At 49.0% G+C, this 22,232-nt stretch overlaps 2 protein-coding genes and 1 long non-coding RNA gene across 4 annotated transcripts; 1 reads left to right on the plus strand and 2 right to left on the minus strand.

The window, feature by feature from the left end:
- Positions 1 to 439: 439 nt before the first annotated feature.
- wls (Wnt ligand secretion mediator) lies at positions 440 to 11,368 on the minus strand. Of its 2 annotated transcripts, none has more exons than XM_057057774.1 (12): positions 11,044 to 11,368; positions 7,926 to 8,198; positions 6,035 to 6,159; positions 5,777 to 5,938; positions 5,552 to 5,688; positions 3,614 to 3,782; positions 3,431 to 3,528; positions 3,276 to 3,339; positions 2,709 to 2,872; positions 2,568 to 2,637; positions 2,315 to 2,489; positions 440 to 1,323 (listed from the first exon to the last, which is right to left on the minus strand). In XM_057057774.1, exons 1-12 carry the CDS (start codon positions 11,147 to 11,149, stop codon positions 1,214 to 1,216), a joined length of 1,653 nt encoding a protein of 550 aa, XP_056913754.1. In that variant the 5' UTR covers positions 11,150 to 11,368; the 3' UTR covers positions 440 to 1,213. The 2 variants fall into 2 exon arrangements, with proteins under 2 accessions (XP_056913754.1, XP_056913755.1); XM_057057775.1 differs by having other exon boundaries at positions 2,568 to 2,651; positions 2,729 to 2,872; positions 11,044 to 11,365.
- Positions 11,369 to 12,002: 634 nt separating this feature from the next.
- scinlb (scinderin like b) lies at positions 12,003 to 19,748 on the minus strand. The gene is made up of 17 exons (XM_057057773.1): positions 19,567 to 19,748; positions 18,348 to 18,535; positions 17,584 to 17,738; positions 16,118 to 16,279; positions 15,871 to 16,020; positions 15,505 to 15,594; positions 15,295 to 15,427; positions 15,016 to 15,104; positions 14,731 to 14,946; positions 14,514 to 14,647; positions 14,316 to 14,406; positions 13,713 to 13,883; positions 13,454 to 13,628; positions 13,255 to 13,370; positions 13,108 to 13,185; positions 12,813 to 12,873; positions 12,003 to 12,664 (listed from the first exon to the last, which is right to left on the minus strand). The coding sequence occupies exons 2-17, from the start codon at positions 18,526 to 18,528 to the stop codon at positions 12,504 to 12,506; spliced, it is 2,163 nt and encodes a 720-aa protein (XP_056913753.1). The 5' UTR covers positions 18,529 to 18,535; positions 19,567 to 19,748; the 3' UTR covers positions 12,003 to 12,503.
- A 1,307-nt stretch (positions 19,749 to 21,055) lies between these two features.
- Positions 21,056 to 21,627, plus strand: LOC130539443 (uncharacterized). The gene is made up of 2 exons (XR_008954133.1): positions 21,056 to 21,194; positions 21,310 to 21,627. It is a non-coding gene; the product is annotated as an uncharacterized LOC130539443 (long non-coding RNA).
- Positions 21,628 to 22,232: the final 605 nt, after the last annotated feature.

The following is a 22,232-nucleotide window of genomic DNA, read 5'->3' on the forward strand; positions in this document are numbered from 1 at the left end:
ACAGATTTGGAACACAAATTCGTTCGTAGACTCAGCGTCTCATGGAATATTTAGCCATTTATAAAAATAATTATAATAAATCCTATTGGACCTGCAACCTCAAAAGCCATTCTGAAAAGTATTGGTTAAAAATAATGTGTTGTTTTTATAACCATGCAACTTCCTTTCTCCATTGCTTACTTTTGTTTACTTGACCTATAAAAAAACAAAACCAAATAACTCTCGTTATTCCACCATCAACCTTTAGGGGGCGTACTTTAATAATGCAACAGAACTCAAATCGTCATATAGAGTATTAATTTCCTAGAAAATCAGATACAAAACGCAAAAGACCATATTTTAAAACGTCTTACTCACATGGTTAATATCTCTCCCGTGTTTTAAGTAGGACATACTATAAACATGAGTCAATTCCACACATAAAACAATGACCAGTACGTTAAGTAAAATGTATTTTTTATTTAAATTAGCATAAAAAACAAAAACAAACCATATAACAATGTAAAATGGGCTATGATCAACTTCAGAAACATCAATACATCATGATAGATACATTTTAGGAAGTTGAAATAAGCACTTTAGAAAAAATAGATATCTACTTTGTTACATGACCAACACACAGTATGCAATTCTCAAAGATGTGTGTATATATATCAAAAAGACTAAGACTGACAGCAGTACTGAAAACCTACTTTCTATTGAAGAGTATGCATTTGTGACAGGCTCCAAGATTTGGACTGAGGATATAGACACAAACAAAAACACAGCAGCTAAAACGTATGCACATGACCTCTCGCCGCCCTAAAACCCTCCCGTCTTTGCGAACAGCTAGGCAAACTTCTGACCCCCGAGAGAGGTTTATCTATACACCTCTGCTGTCAAAAGCCTTGTGCAACAATTACAACACACAGTTTGCACAACCTATGAAATGTTGAAGGTAAATTCCACTGTGAAATGAAAAGGACTGATAGGAGCGTCGATAATATTCACCTTTAAGATGCGTACAAGTAGGAACATGAAGACACAAATGGGGGTCTGGTGCTGGAAGACAGTGACTGTGTAAAGTACATGCAGGTTGGATTGTCAATATGTGGTCCCAGTTGGTGCCTGGGGGGGGAGGGGGCGTTGTAAATAGAGAATTCTGATTACATACAGGAGTAGGGGTCATTGGAGCAGTAGGTAGTAGAGGGGAGTGCATTTTACAGTGGGACATCTACTCCTGGGCGTCTTTTCCAGCCAGCCTGTAGATCTCAGAGGGGCCATCGACATGGGTGATGGTAGTAGTCAGCTGGATGTCCTCTCCGTTGTTTCCTCCAGCGTCTCCTGTACACACACACTCACCCCAGTTACCCCAGCGTTCAGCGGAATTCCACCAACATCAACAGTCGTTCGGAGAAGAGAGGCTGAGCACCTTAAACACCAACAGAGGCACTTAAGGGGAAAAGTCCAGAACCAACTCACTCTCTCTGTCAGTGACATCACAAGATGGATGGTTTTCATTACTTCTCTGACCAGCCCCCCCCATCCCCTTTACTGCCTGGAAGAAAGCCTGGTGTCCATTAAAATCACAAACTTGGGCCAAAGAGACCCTTCTTTCCCCTGGGAACCTGGGACCCGCTGAATCGTCCAATCCAAAGACAAACTCTGCATGAATAAGAGGCTTTGCAAACATTAATCAGAGTGAGATGAAAAGGAGGCCTGGCAAGTCCTGCAAAGATGGTATGCATTTCTCTGGAACTCCTGGGATTCATTAGAATCCTAATCTAATTTTAATAAATTAAATTTGATGACGCAACTGCTATGATTTTTATCTTTATTTTAGCCAGACTGAGACAAAGCCAGCAGATCACAGTTGCTGGTGCTTCTGATTCAGATATAGATCCACCGAATGGAAACGGAGTTAATGCGGCCTTTTGCTTTTTATACATTCAGCCAGTGTCGTCTTCATCGAGCTGCACTGGCGGCGCCTCAAAAATCAATCCACGGAGGGAAAAAAAAACAAAAAAACAGTGACAACAGCCAGAGGAATGAAGGGAAAACTGGATATCTGAAGAAAATGAACAATTCAAAACCAATGAGGGAAAAGCTAACGGGATCCCTCAGAAAGTTCTGACAGCTTAAAGCCAGTCGGGGGCAGCGAATCTGAAGGTCTCTCAAATCTGATCGTGAAAAGTGGAACTTCAATGTGGCCCAGCTGTAACGATGGCAAACACCGCTCTGTCCACTAGGAGGCGACAGAGATCACCAGAGAAACTCCCCCTCACTCTTGCCAGTGTTGTTTCTCCAGAAGGTGAATAAAAACAAATGTAATCACCTGTGATGCACTGGGCACTCGACTGCTCGTCTCCGTAGCGTTTGTGAGACGGTGCGTACAGGAACATGATGGCGAAGACGTACAGGTTCCACATGCCGTAGATGCCGGTGAAGAAGGCGCTGTTCACCTGCACCATGTGGTCCCCCAAGTGCCAATGGCCCTCATTCACCTGCAGCTGGAGCCGAGACAACGAGGCAGTTAGACGCGTGGCGGCACACGCACGGCGGCGCTTCTTTAACCTCCGGATTCTCACCTGACTGATGATGAAGAAGATGACGGTCATGGCGGCGCAGAACAATGTGACCAGCATGAGGAACTTGAACCTAAAAATCAAACCCTAAATCACAAAAACAGCCAGGAGTTGTTAAATATACAAATAGACTCAGATAAAAACCTAGAGAGCCTCAAGACGACCTCGTAGTGCAGGCGTCGGGCCTTGGACATGGCGGGCAGAGACATCCTCTTCCCGCTGATGTTGCGGAAGACTTGAAACACCATGAAGCAGAGAAAGAGGAAGTAGAGACAGGCGCAGATCCCGGCCACGATGATGAAGGCCATCTGATGCGTCAGTCAGGGAAACTCAACTATTGACCAGCGCCTAAAGCTGCGTGTGATGCGGCTGAGGAGGGTTTGGCTGTCAGACGCTACAGCAGGAAACATGTGGGCTGGATGAAAGTTTAATGACCCTGGTTAACGTCGAAGAGCCGGGAAGAATCTGAACACAACACGGAGGTCTGGAAGCAGGAAGCTGCTCATCAAGGCGAGCGCCGCTCACAACCCGGCACAAACGCGTCGTTGTGAGGCTCCACATATGGCAGCCATCAATTATTTCTCACCTTATTAGAAATCACTTCAAACCAGAGATGAGAAGAACACATCATGTATAAAGACCCGACAAATAAGAACAAATTGGGGTTTTTTAAAAATTATTTTACCCTTAACGATTGAAATGAAAAGATACGGCGAGCTCTGTTCCGACATCGGTGGCCCAAATGCTGTAGAAGGGGTTGGTCAGCTGGACCCCTCTGGGAAAGGACAAGAATATTCAACAAGAAAAGTGGCCGCTTGCATCACAGCAAAGAGGAGGCGAAAGCACGACGTTTGCTCTGGTCTCACCTTTCACACATGTCAAAAATAAAGAGACAGAAGGAGCCAAAGACGATGGGCCCGACCTGCTTCCAGTACACCGACAGACGGTTCCTCTCCGTCTGATCCTGCAAAAACGAGTCAGCAGAAAAACAGCGTTTTACGTTTCTGTGGACGAGACTGACAGAATTAAGAGAACAGGAGTAGTGGTACCATGAGGTGCTCGCCGCAGAAGATGATCCAGAAGGAGAGCAGCATGGAGTAGAAGATGCCCTGCCTGATGTCTCCAAAAAGCAGCATCCAGGTCCAGTTGAAGCCGATGGAGAACCACTCCACGGGGATGTTGATGAACGTCATGGAGATACCGAGAGCGAGGATTATCCTGAGGGAGCAGAGACGCCTCGGCGTTACTCGATCCTTTCATCTATTAATAAAACCTCCGCTCGCATCACTGAGGAACACTTGGATGAGAGGCGCAGGATCGACGGCACCAGGGGAACCTTTTCGCACTCAAGCAAACGTGTTGTTGGACGGTGTTGGCAGATTAAATTTAGGGTCGGATCTTGGCAGGTTCTACACCCGAACATGTCGGGACGCAGCAGAGACGTCAGCAAGGGCGGCGTCATCGCAGCCAGGACACGCAACTCTGCAGCGACTAGCAACTTTCTCAGGGTCGCAGGAGGACGGCCGAGCTCTTTTAATCCTTAGAAATGAAGGTGGAGAAATTAGGGAGGGGCCTTCCTGAACACCGGCCTGCAGCAGGTCTCTGCACACCACCGGTTACTGAATATAAACACAGAATTAACAGGGCAAAACAGACAGGACAGACAGACAAAGAGACAGGGCAAGGAATGGAGAAGAGAGAGACAGACAGTCAGAGCAAGAAATGGAGAAGACAGACAGACAGAAACAAAGAGAGAAGCAGAGACACAGACAGACAGAGAGAGAGATAGAGACAGACAGACAGACACAAAGAGAGAGAGAGACAGAGTGTTCCAGAATGTTAAAGGTGAAAGGAAAACATTTCTCTGGAAGCGGCGCAGCTCCTGAGCCCTTTCTGTCCGTCAGCTCTGCTGTGCAGAGTGAAACCACATTTGACTGGAATGCAGGGAATGTGTCCCGAGCACCAGCCGCACAGGAGAGAGCGGCGAGGCCAGTATCTGTGTCAGCGCACGTGTGGGAGGGGACAAAAGGCTCGCTAACAGTTTAGGGGTCTGTCAAGCTAACAAGCTTTAGCTAAATAAAATGGCAGTTTCAGCCCCCCCCCCCGAATGCACTGGATCACCGTATATTTCCTGCATCTGGAGCTCACTTCCGTCTTCCTTGTTTAGTCTGAAGTTTACTGATCCGACACCCCCGCGGCCTAGCATGACAGGAGACTCTGGTAAAGCTTTTACAGCATGAAAAAATCATCCGCTGTCCACAAATAGGGTACGAGTCGCACTTCCTCAGACCCTGCTGGCCATTTGGGAATAAGCGCTGCGAGCTGGAAAATGCAGAGGGATGGAGAGAGACTGTGTGGCCCCCCCCCACAGCCGGCGTGCATGTCCTCAGTGTGCGTACGGCGGCCGTGCGCCTGCCTGAGTGCTAGCTTTCAGATTTTGTCACACATTTCACGCTTTGTGCTTCCACGCCGCCTTTTACTGATCCGTCTTCCCAGCAGTCGGGGGTTAGACAAACACTGAGCTGTGAGCGTTCCGGGCACCGTGTTCAAACGATCCGCCTCGGGCATCTACCTGCATTAGCTGCCCTGACCTTCACGGTGTTTGGGAAAGGAATGAACACAGATGCCAGATGTTTCACTTATTTCCCTGATGCATTCACCTTTATAAAGGAAATCTTTGAAGTTATTTTCCAAGCAGATTCCTTTTATTTAAAATATTCGAAGCTGCGAGTGACTGACTGGATTTTTAGTTATGCTACAGAAACTAGCTCTATGGAGGGAATCAAATCCCAGGAGCACAGAAGTGAAAACCAGCCCGACGTCTCTTTAATGTGTCAGATTTAGCAGCATCTAGTGGTCAGAATGCAAACTGCACGACCTAAAGACCGGAGAACCCCGACGACTGGATACCAGCAGATTTAAGGACACAGGACGCGTTTAGCATTGCAATGTTGTAGCTCGCTGGCTACAAAAATGACGCCGCTTACTTCTCCAGCAGAACAGGCGGCCTGTTCATGAGGGTGATCCGCCTCCAGTACCAGATCATGATGATGAGGATGCTGGGCGTCAGGAACGTCTTCATGGCGAACCACACTTTGGTGAAGCCTCCGTTCTGGTGGATGCTCTACGGGGAGAACCACGCCATCAGGCGTCGTTAGCCAACATCAGCCGACGCTACGGTCAAAAGTGCGGATGCAGAAATGTCCGCTCACAACAAGTCGGATGTCTTTGATTTCTCCGATCCCCACGTTGACCTTCTTGCGCACGTTCACAGGGAGGCGGATGTTGAGGAGATAGTACTTGTGGGCCACGCTGCCCACCTCCATGAAGGGCAGGAGGTCACACTCGTAGCATCGGCCCTCGTTGTCCATGGTCTGCAAGGAGCACAGCGAGACGTCGTATCGCCAGGCTGGAGATAACAAAGGCTAAAAGGAATAGCAACTGTTTTTCCGGCTTCAAATGTCTGGAACCTTGGAAATGGTGAGATTGCAGCTGAGCTTCCTCTGCTCGAAGGAGTGAGCCAGCTCCGTCCACTCGCTGATGGTGTCGTCTCTGTAGGCCAGCCTCACGTCCAGGGTCACCATCGCTCCTTCCTCTGCGAACGAGTCCAACGCCATTAAATGAGGGTGGCAAAGGTCATCTCATACATTCACCTGCTTCTCTCTGCACACTAAAGGTCATTTCTGAAGAGGGTGGACATGACAGACGGGCCAGGGTCTCCCAGTATATTCCAGACATGCTGCCGTCACCCAGGCCAGGTCTCAAAATGGAACATATTAACCCCGCCTGCTTCCCACAATCAAAATACTTCCACGTTTGATGAAAACGGGAAGACCTTGAGCTGGCCTCTGACGGCCCAGCCCACCGAATCCAGCACATCCGCAGCCAAGCTATTAAAACTGCATCTTTAGATCACATTACACAGCCAAGTGTTCACTCCTCCAGCCCTCCCGAGTGCCTCTCGTGTCGTTATGAAACGAGCTGGGTTGAAGAGAAAGGAACCCGGTGGCCTTTGCTGCGAGAAAGGGAGGGCAAAAAAAAACGAAAGAAAGAGGGGGAGAGCGAAGCAGATGAGCGCTGGCAGTCGGCTGTCCGTGTGAAGCCCCTCCGCTCCGTCATTGGCCCGGCCCGACACCCTCCGACGTCAGCTCGCTTCGTGCAAACATTCCACTACAGCCTAGTGGCCATCGCCACGGAAACTAAGCCCTCTCAACCGCTGTGTTATTGCTGGAGCCGGGCCAAAGGGTGCCCGATGCAGGGGTGGAGTGGGGCAGGTGGGCGGAGGGGTTAATAAGGGCAAAGCTGCTCGGAGAGACAGATAAGGCAGTGGAGGAAGAGGCGGCCTCAGCCAGAACCCCTCCCAAACACCTTTGGATCACCATTTTCTCTCTGCAGACAGAGATGCCATTTTGTTCCTTTAAACATTGTCTTTTTTTATTTTGGAACAGCAGCCAGCGCCGCCGTGTCGGATCTGCCCGCTCTCTACGAGGCGCCGCATCCTCGGCGCTGCCTCTGCATCGAAGATCAAACCGAGTCGGCAGCATCTGGAAGAAAGACCCGTCTGTGGTCCAGGCTGAGCCACCAGGCAGTAAACAACCCACAGGCCCTCGATGCAAATGTTTCAGTTTGTCCAGACGCGCCTCATTGAAGACAGCCCGTCAAAGATGAAGCCTTTCCCTCCCATTTCTGTGCTTCCCAACGTCCCTCATCTCCCCACAACGTTCCCGTCAGCTCAGTTCTAAAGTTCTGAGTTCCTGCAGCTCTGACGTTGCACTTGTCTGTTTCACAACAGGAGTTGTGACACCGAAATGAGTTCAAGATGTTGGAATTTTCCACAGAATATCAAATTCCTTTTTTGCTGCACGGACCGTTTATGACTGGAAGCGTTTGAGGGACAAACCTGCTCATAAGCAACTTATGGTGGTTGTTTAGGACTTTGGGGGAATTCTTATCTAAATGTGTCATTCATTTCGGTCGGGAGGGGTCCAAGAACTGGATTTTCCTCATTCACGCAGAAAATTTAACTGGCAACACTCAGATTACTCGTCTCTTCCTTTATCCTTCTCTCAAAGATGTCTGAAAACCACTTAAAGACTCCCGCTGACATCCAATCTTCCCTGAATCTGAATCTTTGTGTTCCCTCAGGGTGACAACCCCCCTCCTGCTAATCCATCCCACAGGAACGACCATACGACGCTAAAGGTGGGAGGCTAACTTGACTCCCCTTAGAGTTAAAGGAATAAAAAGCCATTGCACACAATTACCTGCAGGAACAAAGACAGAAATGCAGTTATCTGCTAATAATAATAATAATAATAATAGTTAGCCTAGCTTAACAACATGGCCCTGAAGAGTTCTTACCTATCTGGTTGTACATCTTAAAGGCAATGTCAAATTGCAGGATGACCAGCATGAACTGGAACCAGGGGCTCATCTCCTTCTTGGGCAGAGGAATGTGGGCGGCAAACACGATGTCGTTGGCCTCGATCTTCTTGGCCATGGCCTCGTCAAAGTTCCGGATCTTGTCACACTGGTTGGGGCCCCAGGGCATGAACCATTTGGTTTCCTGTCCCTGCTTGCCCGTGTCCACGCACTTGGATGCCAAGTAATGGACGGCTGTGGTGGGGCTGGGAGCTGGAGAGAGAACACAGGAGAGGCATCAGCTGAGGTGCTACGCTAGCCGTAGCGGAGCCACTACTCCGCGTTCAGTATTAACCCGGTTCTGCGAATGCACCAATGGCCTCTCGGCTTTCAACGCAGCGAAGTCTGAACTCGGCTGTTGGCGACGCCGCATCTACAGTTACCTCTAACATTGTTTACAATATGGCCGGCGGCGAGTTCTCCTGCTCTCTGAAGTGTGCGGGTGGGAAAATTCCTGCAAGCACTCAGGCATCAATTACACAGAGAGACTCGCCTCGACGGGCGTTTGTCGTTTCTGCTCGCAGGAGTTCAGCGGCGCTTGTGAATCATCCACCATTATCATGCGGACGCCAAACTGCAGCCTCGAGCAGGAGGAGCAGCGGGAGGCCGGAGAGCTCAACCTGCGGGTCGGAGCGGGTCTTCTTCCTTTAGAGATTAAAATGTAAAAGCCCCCTCAAGTTCGCAGCCACGTGTGACGCCGGCGACAGTCAGGTCGGGGACTTTCAAAGTATCTGGGAGCAACCACGGCCGATGTTCTGACCTACATTCGTCCGATTTGTTAACATCTGCGCCGACTGGTTCCAGTTCCAGTTGAGAAAGGGAGCGCAAGGAGACGGAATAAAAGAACCAGCCATTGCTGCTCTTTGATGTATGCTTCAAAAAGAAGTTCAACTTTTTCAACGATGATGAAAATAACCAGAAGAAAAGAGACAAACGCAGTCCTAAAATCGACACACATCTCTCCTACGGTACTTGAACTAAGCTCCACCCTGAGTGAGCAGGACAACGGCGGCAGTAGAGTCGGACGGAGCGCTGATCGTTTCGCTGCCTCGTTACCTAAAAGCAAACACGCAGATGTTTCCGTGCAGCCGTGAGCGCGTCCAGCTGCTGCTGACGCATCGAGGAGACTCGACTCGTTCACCTCTGAGAGGTTGGTGGGTTGAGGATCAAAGCTGAGAGTTTCCGGGTGAGATCATGAAACGCATTACTGGCACAACCCAGAACAAGTCAGGGCTTTGATGGATGCCGGCGAGGTCGTCGGGTCAAGATCGGGCAGGACCGGTCGGTGCTTTTAAACGCAGCTGAATCCTCGTGATGTGACAACATACCATTATACACTGGTCGTAAGCACTGGCAGCGTCGCCCAGGACAACAATGAGAAGAGAAACTAGTTAATGTCTGTCCAAGTCTGCTGCGACATCAGGATTCCCTCTTTAGCTTATTAGTGTTGGACTTTTTTCTCCAATGTAGCTAGCAACCAAATGCTAACAGGCGCTTTAACGTAATTTCAATCCAACTTTATTTAGACAGCATCTGTTACAATCACAATTATCTCTAGAAGCTCCAGCTCCTAACCACCCTAACAAGCAGCAAAAATATTCCGTTTTTAACAGGAAGAAACCTCCAACCAGGCTCGTATGAGGGGACCCTCCTGCAAGGTAAAGAGAGGAAGAAAGGGTACTTTCGGAGTCACAAAAATCACTAAATTGTGGCCAAGTGGGCCAAAATCAAGGCAACATCCTGGCTAAAACCAGCCTGCAAACTAAAATGCCCGTGGCCATTAAGCCTGATACTTATCAGAGGTCTGTTTGTTCACGCGAAGGCCGGGACTCAGTCCCCACAGAAGCTGCAGGCGACAGATACCTCACAGTCGTAAAATTTAAAGCAGGCCATCTTCAAGGAACTGTGTGTTTTAAAAAGAAAAAAAAGGCACAAAGGGAACAAAGAAGACACACCTAACCAAATTAAACCCAGTTATCTGGAATCCCTTTGAGTTCAATTATCCCGCTGACCCCGGGAGCTTCGGCGCTCCACCGGCTCCTCCAATCTCCACTGCAGTGTGGCGAGAATAATGGCGGTCCCCTCGGCCTGCTGGCCCCATGCCGTGTTCCCGGGGCTGTCGGGAAACAAGGGGAGAAAACCCCTTTCTACTCAATTACCCCCGCCGCCCTCGGCCACCGAGCAAACACAAAGCAATCCGGCTTCATTAAAACCATCTCAGCCAGGAGGGAAGCAAACAGGCTAATTTAGCACCAGCCTGTCCCGGTGTTCCGGGAGTTTGAGACGGCTCCGAGATCCACCAAAACCAGGAACTCTGCATCTTTAACGTGGAATTCTGTGCGTAGCCGCTGTGGAGTGGGTGGGTGGATTTAAAGAAACTTGACAGCAACTCCCCATACAGTCCTGAAGGCACAAACGCAACTTTGACAGCTGCGTGCACTCTTTTCCTGCGCACCAAAGGACATGAAACAGGGGGAAGAGCGAGGGAAACATAAATGCTGCCTGCGAGGCGACGGGGATTTGCAGAGAATTCACACAGGGGGGGGGCAAGGAGTGAAAGGAAGGTAGTGATGCTGCCTGGGGCCCCTCACTAGAGACAGACGTTGTACAAGAGAGGTGGGGGTGAGGAGGAATAGGAGGAGCAGGAGGTGTGGGGAAGAATCAAAAAGGTGAAAACGCAAAAAAGGGTGGGAGAATAGCAGAACATCCATGTGCAAAAAATGGTGAAATGCCCCCCCCCCCAACCTCGGTCTTGTTTCTACGCCAAGCGAGCGTACACGTCGCTGTAGTGCGCGTTTAAAGCACTGATTTAGCGCGAAGGGCTGAATTAAACGGTGTCAACGCACAACTAGTGAGGCAACATGCAGCTACAAGTTAGCGTCCATCGCCTTTTGTGGCTGCGGCGGAGCCACGCAACCATTAAACTTGGGACAAAAACTTCGCGCTGGCGCCGTTCGGAGTTTAAGTTGCGCCCGGAGCCAAATTACAGAAACACACGACAACGAGAGGCGATAAAAGATTTCTTTTTTCTTTTCTTTTTTTAAAGAGAAAAACTTACCAATCAAACCGCCGACCATGAAGGCGAACGCCTGGAACAAAAGCAGGATAACTCCCCCTATCACCAACTTTTTGGTGCTCATGTTTTCAATAATGGCCCCCGCCATGGCGAAGGGAAGGTCGGGAGCGGGGGGGAAGAAGAAAATGTTACACCGAGCGAGGAGCAGCCAGGAACGCGCTGGAGGAACGTCGCATCTGCGGCCGGTGGGAAAGCGAGCTGCACCCCCCTTCTCTGCTCTGCTCCTGCCTCTTAACTTCCAAGGAGGAGGGGGGAAAAAGCAGGAATCACATGACTGGGAAGGACTCGGCTTTATCCCCGAACAGCCGACGCGAGACCGGGAACAATCCGCGTTAAAATAGAGGCTGACACAGGTCCACATCTATTTAAAGGGGACTCTCAAGGGGGGGCACCTTCGATTCGGTGGTAAAGAACCCCCCCCCCCATCACCAGTTCAGAACTTATTTATGTCCCAGAAACAGATTTGATTATTTCTTCTTCTTCTTTTTAAATTAAGCTTTAGCGTCTTTATTAGAAGTTCATTAATTCCTATTCATGTCTCCTCATTTAAAGTTTCTGTTGCTTACATTATACCTGCTAATATTGTTTATTCCGCCATATTTAAGGGTCTATATGAAGGGATTTAAATACACCCGGAAGTGGGCGGAGACTATTTGATGCAGGTGAGGGATTAGGTAAAGGGAGGGAGGAGCCAGGGAGCACGAGAACAGGCGATAATGGGGAGATGTACATAAGATAACACATTTAATCTTTACTTCCACCATTATCATCAACAAACTGATTAAAATGTTAAATTATTCCGCAGTTGAAATGTGTTCCTGGAAGATTATTTCAGTTTTTTAAGGGGCTAACGGGTCACAGTTGTAGTTATTTGTCGTTGAAGACTGGGTGGTTCTATAGATTATTACTGGACCTGCAAACGAATAACGAAACAGGTTGGATGCATTTTTTTGTTGTTTTTTTATTTAAAAGCCATTTGTGTGAGATTTTCAGGCGGCACAACTGGCATAGTACAGTTTGAATGAATGCAGGCATGATAGAAACCTAAAGATGGAGTGTACGGGCGTAAAATATAGTCATTGTGAACAAAAACGAGACACACTAACGCAACAGTAGAACGTTAAACTGTCTAATGTTGGTGCTGACAAATGGCTTCATTTCCTAATTTATCGACTTAAATCAAAAATATAAAGGCAACATTAGCTAAAACGAATTAATTTAAAAAAAAAAAAACAAGTCCATCAATTAAAAATCTACAGGAACTATTTGGCTACAGATTGCTGGGCCCAGCTGTGACTGCCATTCAGACGGGTAACCATGGCGACCTTGTGGGGGATAATTTTGTTTTTTGGCACTGAAGGTAAAAAGGCTAAAAACAGGAAGTGCTTTGCAGGTAAGAAAGAGTCACACAGGTAGAAATAAAGCCTGGGGCCGGCGTTTGCTCAGAAACGTTTTCGGATTCTCTCCAGGGGGTCTGTCTCCCACATCTTTGGGTCCCAGGCATGGAACCAGCCAGTGAATGTAGATGGCTCTTCTCCCTGCTGGATGGTGGTGATGGGCAGTCCTTTGCGGCCAGAAGGATCCGTGTTGACGTAGTCTTTGGCTGTGTGAGAAGAAGCAGAAGAGGACATCAGGACACTTCTCTCGCTAGCCTTTTCTTGGCCTAAGTAGACTTAAAATCAAGTAACTGAAGCAAAGCAGAGTTTGAGTGGTGCATTTTTATTTCCCTGTAGGGTGTTTATGCAACAAACCTATTCTGGGAGCTTCTTTCCGTTCCTCATCATTAGCATCTTTGCCGACCCACAGGAAGATCTACGGGGAGGTGAAAACAGTGAGTCCAGTGGTGTTCAGATATGGAGTTCGAGGCATATTCACACATGCGAACAAATGGGTTCATGCAGACAGAGCTGGGTGGACAGGAAAGGACAAAAATAGCAAAATGATGGGATGGCAAAATGATGCACATCTAGCCCCATGTTAGCCCCATGTTAGCATGGGTTCATTGTATAATACAAAGTCCGCAAGGATCCATGTGTGCAACATCACCTGGTCCCAGGTGTCCAGGAGCATCACATCATCGGTGGCCAGGTCAGACTGAGTGAAGTCTCCCGGGACTTCTTCCACCTGAAAGAGCATAAACCTATAAACTGTTGCACAAACCTGTGTCTACAGCCTTCTCTACTAGGGACTTACAAGAATCGTTCCTGTTTTGTTGGAGCAGCCAAACAGACGTGGAGGCTTGACCATTTTCTTCAGGGCTGTGGAGGTCTGGTACTCCTTTTTGCCACCGAGAGCAGACCAGAAATCAGCTGTGGGGTAAAATAAACAGCCTCACATTAGTCTCATATCCAAAGTTTGCGGTTGTTTTATGCTGAATACAAGCAAACATTACCAGGCTCCTTGCCCTCTTGCACCTGGCTGGGGCTGCCCCCCAGGAATCCCACCACATGCTTGGAAGCTTCCATCTCCTCGTCTGTGGCGCCTGTCCCTCGCCAGATGTACAGGACCTTTGGAGATTTCAGCACAAACACGTCGTTGCTGTTGAGGTTGGAGGAAGAAGCCTCGACCTGAAGGAACAGACAGGAAGAGAGCAGAAACTCTGTTATGAGCTCCCATTAGGATGCATCGCCAGTCAGAAGTTGGCGACGCACCTCCACAGCGCGGGTCGCTCCAGACGTGCTCTGGCGGATGTGGAAGAGGCGGGTGCTGGCCGTCTGAGAATGTCCACTTTTAGACGAGGTGCCTCCGAGGTGGATGATCATGGGTTTGCCACGGAACAGGCTCACCAGGTGTGGAGGCTCCTGCCCCTGAGTGACTCTCACCTGGTGACAAGGTAAACAGGAAATGCACAGTGAAGGCAGCTAAACACAGAGCTGCAAGGATCCAGAAATTGAAACCTTGCATTGGCGAGTAGCTCACTGACCGGCGAAAGCATTTATTTCATTGTTATAAGGAGGCAACTGTTGCCCAAACATAAAGTCGTACATCAGTTTTTGTTGCGACGGGAATACTGAAGGGACACCGCCATCTTCTGGCAGAACCGGGGTACTGACCGCGCCACTCGAATCTCTCTAATCTAAATCTGAAATATTATGAAAATTGGATTTATCACCTACGATTAAATTATTTAATAAACAAATAAACTATCTGCTTGTGCGTCTTTACCCGTTGGGAACTTAGCGTTCCTTTTTGGTTACAGCTGGTGCTTTACTGTCAGGATTATCATTATAGGATGTGTGGGATCAACCACTAACCTGCAATGGAGATCCTCCCATTGAGTCATCCAGCAGGACGGTGAGGTACGCTGAGGCCGTAAGCTCATCCTGCGTGCACTTCAGACCCTGCCTGAAACAGACATGCATAGCCTTGATGTGGCGGGGTGACGCGCGTAAGCCCAGATTTACAGCTTCATTCAGAGGGCATTTAACACGCAACTCTTTCATTATACTCACCAGGTATAGATGATGTGCTTCTTGCGGCCTCCCAGATCGTAGGTGTAGAGGATGAGGTAACAGTCTCCCCCATAAAAGTGACCATATGTGGAGGGATCCACAGGCGCCTTGTCGCCTTTCTCCACACGCCAGATCTAAAGAAATTTTTTAAAAAGACACCGATTGGCTTTGTCATCCTTACGGGCTTCAGCTACTGGCCATTTCCCCCCAGTCTTACCTTGACTTCGCCCTTGCCATCATCCACCATGCCGTGGTGGGCGGCCATGGTCTTGTTGGTGTGCAGGGTGGAGGCGTCGAAGGGGATCCGCGGAACTTTGGCGATGCGGCCGATGGTGTAGGGCTTAGTCACTCCTGTGGTCTCATCTTTGTCTTTCCAGTCGCAGAAGAACTGCTTAAACAGAGTCATCTCACCTCCAGCAGGGATCACCTGGATCTGTGGGAGAGGTGTCATACGGTGAAACGCGTCCTCACCAAACGTTCTGAGGAGGGCTGCTTTTCCTACCTTGGTATTCGTGGCGTAGCCCTTATCTTTGATGAACTGCACGCCTGCAGACAGCGCGGCCTTGCGCTCAGACGGGTTGGCTTTGGGACCTGTGGAGTCGGACATAAAGAGAAGTTACAGCTGCCGTTGACGCGAACACCCCCGACCCAGGAGGAACCTGAGGAGGGTCCAGTCGACTGGGACGTTTCAAAGACTAAAACAGCAGACGAGTGCAACCGTCGCGGCTCTGCCTGACGTTTGAGCAGAGATCAAGCAAAATGCCGTCCAGGCTGTTGGCACCTTTCCAAACGAAGATGCTGCCGTCCACCCCGTTGTCCACGATGTAGCACTCCTCCGGGGACAGCATGGCCTGCTTGAAGGGACTGGACTCCGCCACGCAGGACACCTTCATGTTGCCAGAGGCGTCAGAGATCTGTGACGGACAGAACAGGTCACATGGCAGCGCTGCTCTCATACTCTAGATCAGAACTGTCACCCCCCCCCCCTCACCATGTAGAGGCTGCCCTTCTTCTTGTTGCCGGCGTCCACCTTGTCGTCGTCAGAACCGCAGGGGGCGATGGCGGGTTTGGGCCCCAGGGTCTAACAACCACACAGATGAGTCACTGTTCTTTTCATGCGTCCTCTAAGCTTAGAGTATAATCAGATGCAGTCGGGGCAGTTTTGACAGACGTGCGGTGTGTCCCCCCCCTCCCTCGAGCCCTGTTTGTGGAGGATGTTTTTTCAGCGGTACAGACTTGGCCCATCACAAAACGCATTCTTTCCCCCCAAACCCGTTCCCACGTTCACTAACGCCGTGTGGCCGGGACTCTCCAGAAGTGAGCCATATGGGCTCGTCCATTTCAAGGGGTGCCTCACCTCTATGACCTCCGCAGGCTCCTCCCCCTCGTCAATCAGGTGCATCGTTCCTCGGCCTCTTCGCTCATTATCTCTGATGTCGATGGCCAACTCGGTGGCCTTCAGCCTCTCGTAGCGGTTACTCTTGCTGCCGTACCAGACATAAATATTCTGCACAAAGACAGGAAATGATTTAATTCAACGCCGGAAGTCAAATGCTAATAATAATGCGCGCCAGGAACACCTCAGGTTTTCAGTTATAGCTCACCTGGCCCAGGTCAATGATGAAGCAGTCCCCCATGTTGAAGCTGGACCAGGACAGGTCCTGCTCCGTCGCCCTGATCTCCCTGCGACCCTTGACGTGCAGCAGACGCTTCACGTTCGCGTCATTGGTCACCACGTGTTGAAAACCAGAAGCCACGCCCCCTTTCTGGAACAAAAGAAAAGGTAATTAAGGTGAGGTTCAATTCGATTAGCGGCGCAGTCACGAATGGTTTGCAGCATAATAGAGGAGAGGACAGAAGGGTAATGTTTGCGGAGCAGAGGGGGTGGAACGGCTTTTGGACCATGACATGAGACTTTCCTGCTCTGTTCTGTACCTTGGAGGCAGAAGCGTCTCGTAAAACTCCATCCTTGGCGAAGCAAGTGTTTACAAAAAGGTATTGCTTCATATGAGCAACAACCACCCTAAATGCATTAACAGACGACGGGCTTTGGAGGGCGCTAAAATTAAATACGAGGCAAACTTCCTGTTTTCGAGTCGAGAACTCAAAGAGGGAACGTCTTTAAACGCAAGCAGCTGGCACCGACCAGAGGAGGAGAGGGTTGTTACCATCTGGAGGAGTGGCGAGTTCCACTGCCATTTGTGTGTGTCCCTGTCGGGGAGAGGCTCTAAGATTTTCCATGAGAACAATTCGGGCTCTGTTTACTCTCCAGGAAAGTTTGCAACCAAACCGCGGCGTTACCGAACACTGAAGTCCAAAACAATTTATTTGCCTGTGTTTATGGAGGCCGTGTGTGTGTGTGTGTGTGTGTGTGTGTGTGTGCGCGCGCTTGTGCTAACGCCACTGTTTTTCCGAACAAAAGCCTTTTTTTAACCATCTTGTCTGGTAAAAACAGTAAACAAGACTAATTGCAGCTGACTAGAGCCAGGAGGGGGGTGGAATTTATCATGGTGATTGGAAACAGATGGCTAGTTAAAATAGGAATACAGAGGGGAAAAAAGCCCTTGCTTCAGTTCAATCCCAAATATCTGCATTAAAGGTTTGCTGTGAGGCAGTGGACACACCCTGGTCTGAAACGATGTGCTTTATCTGAACTTCAGACTCATTAATACGAGGTTTGTGGGAGGCCGGCAATGATTAAACACAGGAGCTATATTTAGGTGAAAGGCAGCTCTGACAGGGTCCATCTTCACGCTTCTGTCACCACTTTCACTCCTTCCTTTCCGAATGTGTTTCAGAAGAAAATAAAATTGCTAACTAGTCGAAAGAAAAAGAAAAAAAAAGCAGTTTTGGCTGTTCTGGCACCAGACCAGCCCTAAATGCTAACAGCAGCAAGCTGATTTTATTGTGTTAGAATATTAATAACAGCTGATTAGCACAGCAGCATCGGCCTGTTTGTCCTGTTTGCAGATTTTTGGTAACATTCCAAGCCTAAGAAATTCCATTTATGATCGTATTACCAACATGATGCGCCTGGTAGTGGTGGCAGGGGCCCACAGCTGAAGCTCACCTGATACTTGATGCCTTTCTTGAAGTAGCCGATGAAAGTTTTGGATTCATTGTCCTGCACCTCCCGGAACTGCACCGGCCCGCCGCCCAGGTGGTCGTCCAGCTGCATGGCGAAGACGGCCGCCGCTCCGCTCTCATCCTGCGAACACTCCTCACCTGCAGGAAAGAGACCTCTGCCATCAAACTGCGTCGGTGCCCCCCCCCCCGCAAAGGAACAAATGTTCCACTGCTCAGATTCCTCGGAATTAACGGGACCTTTGAGTCACTAGGCATTCCGGACTGGAAGATTTGTTCTGCTGCTGACATCAGAACTCCCCGAAGGCGTGAACAGTGGAAGCTGTTATAGCTAAACCTCTCACCGAGGAGGAGACCTGACTGGGAACACTGGTGCCCGTCTGGACAGGAGGCTTCAGGAACCAGCGGCAGGTCTTCCGAGGTGTGTTTTGGTTAAGCAACGTTTTGGGGTTTTTTGTGTGTAATATATATTTGCAGGGAAGAGTTCTGCGTGTTCCGACTGGAGCCGGCCGGTGTGGACAGACGGCAGAGGCAGGCGGCTGGGAGCTGGGGAGGAATTTCACGACACGCCGCGAGTTTTTCAGCGTTTTAACGCAACAAATTAGCGATATGGGAGGAATGCAGAAATGCAGCCCAATGGCAGTGTGTGCGCACGTGTGTGTGCATGTGTGCATGCAAACACTCCTGATGTTCACACACACACACACACACAAAGAATCAACTTTAAATGTAAGCTCTGCACCGTCGTACCGATCCACATGTGGATGAAGTAGGAAGGAGCCGCGGTGGTGTAGAGCAGCAGGTAGGCGTCGCCCGTGTAGAAGGAGCCGTGCAGGGCCTCGGGAACCGGTTTCAGGTCCATTTTCTCAATGCGCCACACCTGGAGCCCTGGCTTCTTTCCAGCTGTTGCGAACTCCTTATGGGAAACCATGATGTCTCTGAGGAAGGAGGAGGAAGGAGAGGAGGAGAACCATGAGAGGCATCATGGGGGCTGCTGCTGCGGTGGGTCCTGCTAAATAAATGCTGTTCCAGCCAGCTTTGTTGGCCCTTCGGCCCTTTGTTGGACCAGGCAAACTGGTCCAACCTGTCAATTAGCAGCTCCTGCTGTTGCACATCTGTAACGCCTGGATGTACATTTGAGGTAGCGAATGCGTCAAAGGGAAACTTCAGCTGCTGAGCCGAGACACGTTTCACCTTCTAAAATCTGCTGTTCAAAGTCAAAGGGTGATATTTCTTCAGCAAATGGCGATAAGAGCAAGCCCTTAACCACCCAAACTCAAGAGATTATGCAGATTTACTTTTACCCGGATTACACAACTGCCAGTTTAGCAGCTGGATTACAGCTGGTGAAGACACACACGCACACGCACACACACACCAACGCCAAGTCCAATATTAAAAGCCTGCATCACCAACATCAGCACATCCAGGAGCCATATACTAGAGTTTGTTCATCTCGGGTTTCAGGTTTCTGCCCACTTCCTGTTAACAGGCTGATCATTAACTGCTGCATCACGGACCAATCATGGTAACCTGGGGCCAGACGCACTGCTTAATAACACTCTTGTGACACAATAATAATCATCCTCAGACCGCAAACACACTGAATTAAATGCAAAAAAAACCAACACTTTTTTAAAAGCCATTTTAAATACTGTTTTGATTTTTTTACAACTATTACGTAACAGACAAACACGCACTTTGTGCCCAGGTTATAAATGAAAGAACCCATTTCCGCTGGTAACACGCGTTTCCTATCGCAAAAAGACTTTTAAAATAATAATAACAAGTAAGAACAAATAATTCTGTGAATCGCTGACTTTCTCCATCTGCAAAAATCGCGTCTAACTTCGCAAACTCCGCAAAGGCGAGCAGCTCCCGATCTGTGCAGAGATTCCGCAAAACAGAGGAAAACTAACACGCAGGAGGGGGGAGAAAGGGTCTGGAAGTGTGGAAGGAGTGAACTCACGATCTGGGCGACGATTCGGAGGAATGAAGAGAGCAGAAAGCTGTCGAAGTGGGAGCGGATTGTGCAGAGAATTTAGGTTTTAATATGGAGCAGAGAGGAGGAGGAGGAGGAGGAGGAGGAGGGTTCTGGGCTGGTCATCCCCGAGTAAGAGCAAGAGTTCTGATTGGTCAGCAGAGATGCAGAAGGATACGAGGGCGGTTGTTTCCTCTGAGATGTGTTTGGTCAGGACCTGTTTACCTTCAATAAAGTTCTCTCCGGTTCCCGTCGTGAAGCCCTCTGTGCGCCCTGAGTCCACTTAGGCAGCACAAAGTCCACACAGGCGCCATTTCTCCCTGAAGCAGCACCTAAACCAACAGCTGAATCTGTTTGTCTTCGCTTCACATGAGCGAGGAGAAGGTGACTCACTCACTCACTCCTGGAACTGCACAGGAAACGAAACAGCCAAAATACTACAGCTCTCTTTTTTCTGTCTTAGCTGGGATTAAAATTGCAGCTTCAGCCTCTCCGGCTGAGCCAATGCTGAGGGATTTACCTGCAAGTACCTGCAGGCGCTCTGTGGTGCGCCACCTCCTCCCCTGCAGACATGTTTCGCTTTGCCCCTTTTTACACATTTTGTAACTGAATCGAAGGTTTAAGAACGCACAAATCTTCAAACCCCATTTGTTCGCATTAAATTGTGTCATAAATTGCATCCCAAGCGTTTAAAGTGGCCGTAGACTTGGTGGCACGAGCGTGTCCTGTCCTGGTCATTAATGGCTCTGTCACGGGCCCCCTGCTGTGCATCAGCATCTCCAAACTGAAGCTCTGCTGCACCTCTAAAGCGTTTCTGTGTGTCTCACCATGTCTGGCACCACCAGAGGGAACGCCAAAGGTCAAACCTTGTGTGCAGCTACATGTTAAGCTTTATTATTTGCTTACAAGCTGAACAGAAAATGCTGGTTTGCAAGTCTAACCAGGCAGGGTGAGGTCAACCAGACGTCTGTCAGCTCCTCTTCCTGCAGGAGAGCATGAGCGGCAGTGACAGATGTGGCTGTTTGTGCATCGGCAACAGCCTTTGCTAAACCTGGATGCACCCCAGCACTGGGATGCCTACGTGTGTGTGACACGCTCCCGTGCTCAGATACTATCAGAGTAATTCTTCTTTAATTTTAAAACGCTTCTGCAGCTCACTTCTGCTTTCATTTGGCCGTGGTCGTCAAAACAGGCAGTAAGATACTGAACAATACGGAAGCAGCAGTGCTGATTTAACTCCTTAGGCACTTCTACAAAGTAAATACCTCAAACATCACTGAACACGAAGCAGGAAGTCATGTGGCCAAAGCTAAAAAAAGGATTTAAAAGTGTATTTGGTTTAACACATACATTCTAGATTCTATACTCAGCAGAGCTAAAATAAAACATTTAAAAGTGTACATGGTCTTCTATCTCTCGGAACAGCTGTTTATTTGGTGCCAGGCCGCTAGTCTTATCACCTGACAGGATGTGGTGGGCAGGCTGAGCTCCATTTTGGCCCGAGCTGACCCACATCTTCGCTCACAGTGCAGAGAAATGAAGATAAACGACACTCATCATCAGCGGACATCGACGCGAGAGGCCAGAACGGATCGATGGGCGTTTGTATATGTCCGGTGAGCTCAGGGTTAAAGCCACGCAGTACTCAGCACCTATTACTGTCTGGCATCAGCACAAGAATCAATATTTGTATGTTGTATTTATATGTTCGATGGGTGACGTGACCTCCAGGTCCAGAGGCCAGATGTGTGCCAGCACCCAGCTGTGGTTGGAACCTGCAAGTAAACTGCCGACACCAGCGACAGATCTATGATGGATTCCTATTTTTACTGACAGGGCTTACATGTTTTACTATCTGGGAGGCACTATCCGAGGGTCTGGTTCTGCAGGCACAGACCCAACGCCCCAGTATTGTAGAATGGTAACCAGGCAACCCGCCAGCCGCCCACCCGCCCCCGCACATTCAGTTCAAACGAGGAAAGGTCGGAGCAGCGAGCTGCAGCTCAGCGATTGTGCAGGGAGGGACAAAAGTGACCTTTCAACCAAGGACAGCTATTAATGGCGGCAAGACAATAGTGGTAATAATGATAAAACAACAATCTATAACATCCCTGTCATCACGCCCAAACTGGTTTAACGCCTTCAAATGTCTGTAAACATGTGATTTATGATACCGCTCCCATATTAAAGCAGCACAACTAACCAAACCAAAACAGGATAACACGACCTGACCTTTACTGCTTTAGTTATTCTGCAACATTTACACTTTACTGTAAATATTGGTTGTACAGTCAGCTAACTACTATTATTGTCTGTCTGGGGTCACTTGGTTGGGACTTTTATCTGGGAGTCTCGAGCAAATCTTTTCACACTTCCACATTGTTCGTTTTACAGCTGTTTGTGTCGGCACTTTTGCCGATGGGGAAGTCTCGCAGAGGAACTACAGCTCGGTAAAATGGTGCGAAATCCAAAACCACCGTTTGAACCACATCCTTAAAACGCAACATCTACTTTAAACCCCCTCGCCCCAAAACATTGTTGACTGAAGTGATTAGTCTGCACATCTGCCAACGCCTCTGTCGCTTTAGTGTAGTCCAACCATATCAGTCCAATTCCAGCCCAACTGGGTGTAGCTGTGTTGTGTTAATATGGTC

Source organism: Takifugu flavidus, chromosome 15 (genome assembly GCF_003711565.1).
Source record: "Takifugu flavidus isolate HTHZ2018 chromosome 15, ASM371156v2, whole genome shotgun sequence".
Taxonomy (NCBI): domain Eukaryota; kingdom Metazoa; phylum Chordata; class Actinopteri; order Tetraodontiformes; family Tetraodontidae; genus Takifugu; species Takifugu flavidus.

Coding starts and splice junctions, on each gene's coding strand:
- wls (XM_057057774.1), bottom strand. CDS start 11,149: ATGGCGGGGGCCATTATTGAAAACATGAGCACCAAAAAGTTGGTGATA. Junction 3,783..5,551: donor CCGCCTGTTCTGCTGGAGAA/GTAAGCGGCGTC, acceptor CTGCTCCCTCAG/GATAATCCTCGCTCTCGGTA. Junction 1,324..2,314: donor GAGTGCCCAGTGCATCACAG/GTGATTACATTT, acceptor GTGTGTGTACAG/GAGACGCTGGAGGAAACAAC.
- scinlb (XM_057057773.1), bottom strand. CDS start 18,528: ATGGTTTCCCATAAGGAGTTCGCAACAGCTGGAAAGAAGCCAGGGCTC. Junction 13,371..13,453: donor GCAAGAGGGCAAGGAGCCTG/GTAATGTTTGCT, acceptor TTTACCCCACAG/CTGATTTCTGGTCTGCTCTC. Junction 12,665..12,812: donor GAAAGAAGCTCCCAGAATAG/GTTTGTTGCATA, acceptor CTTCTCACACAG/CCAAAGACTACGTCAACACG.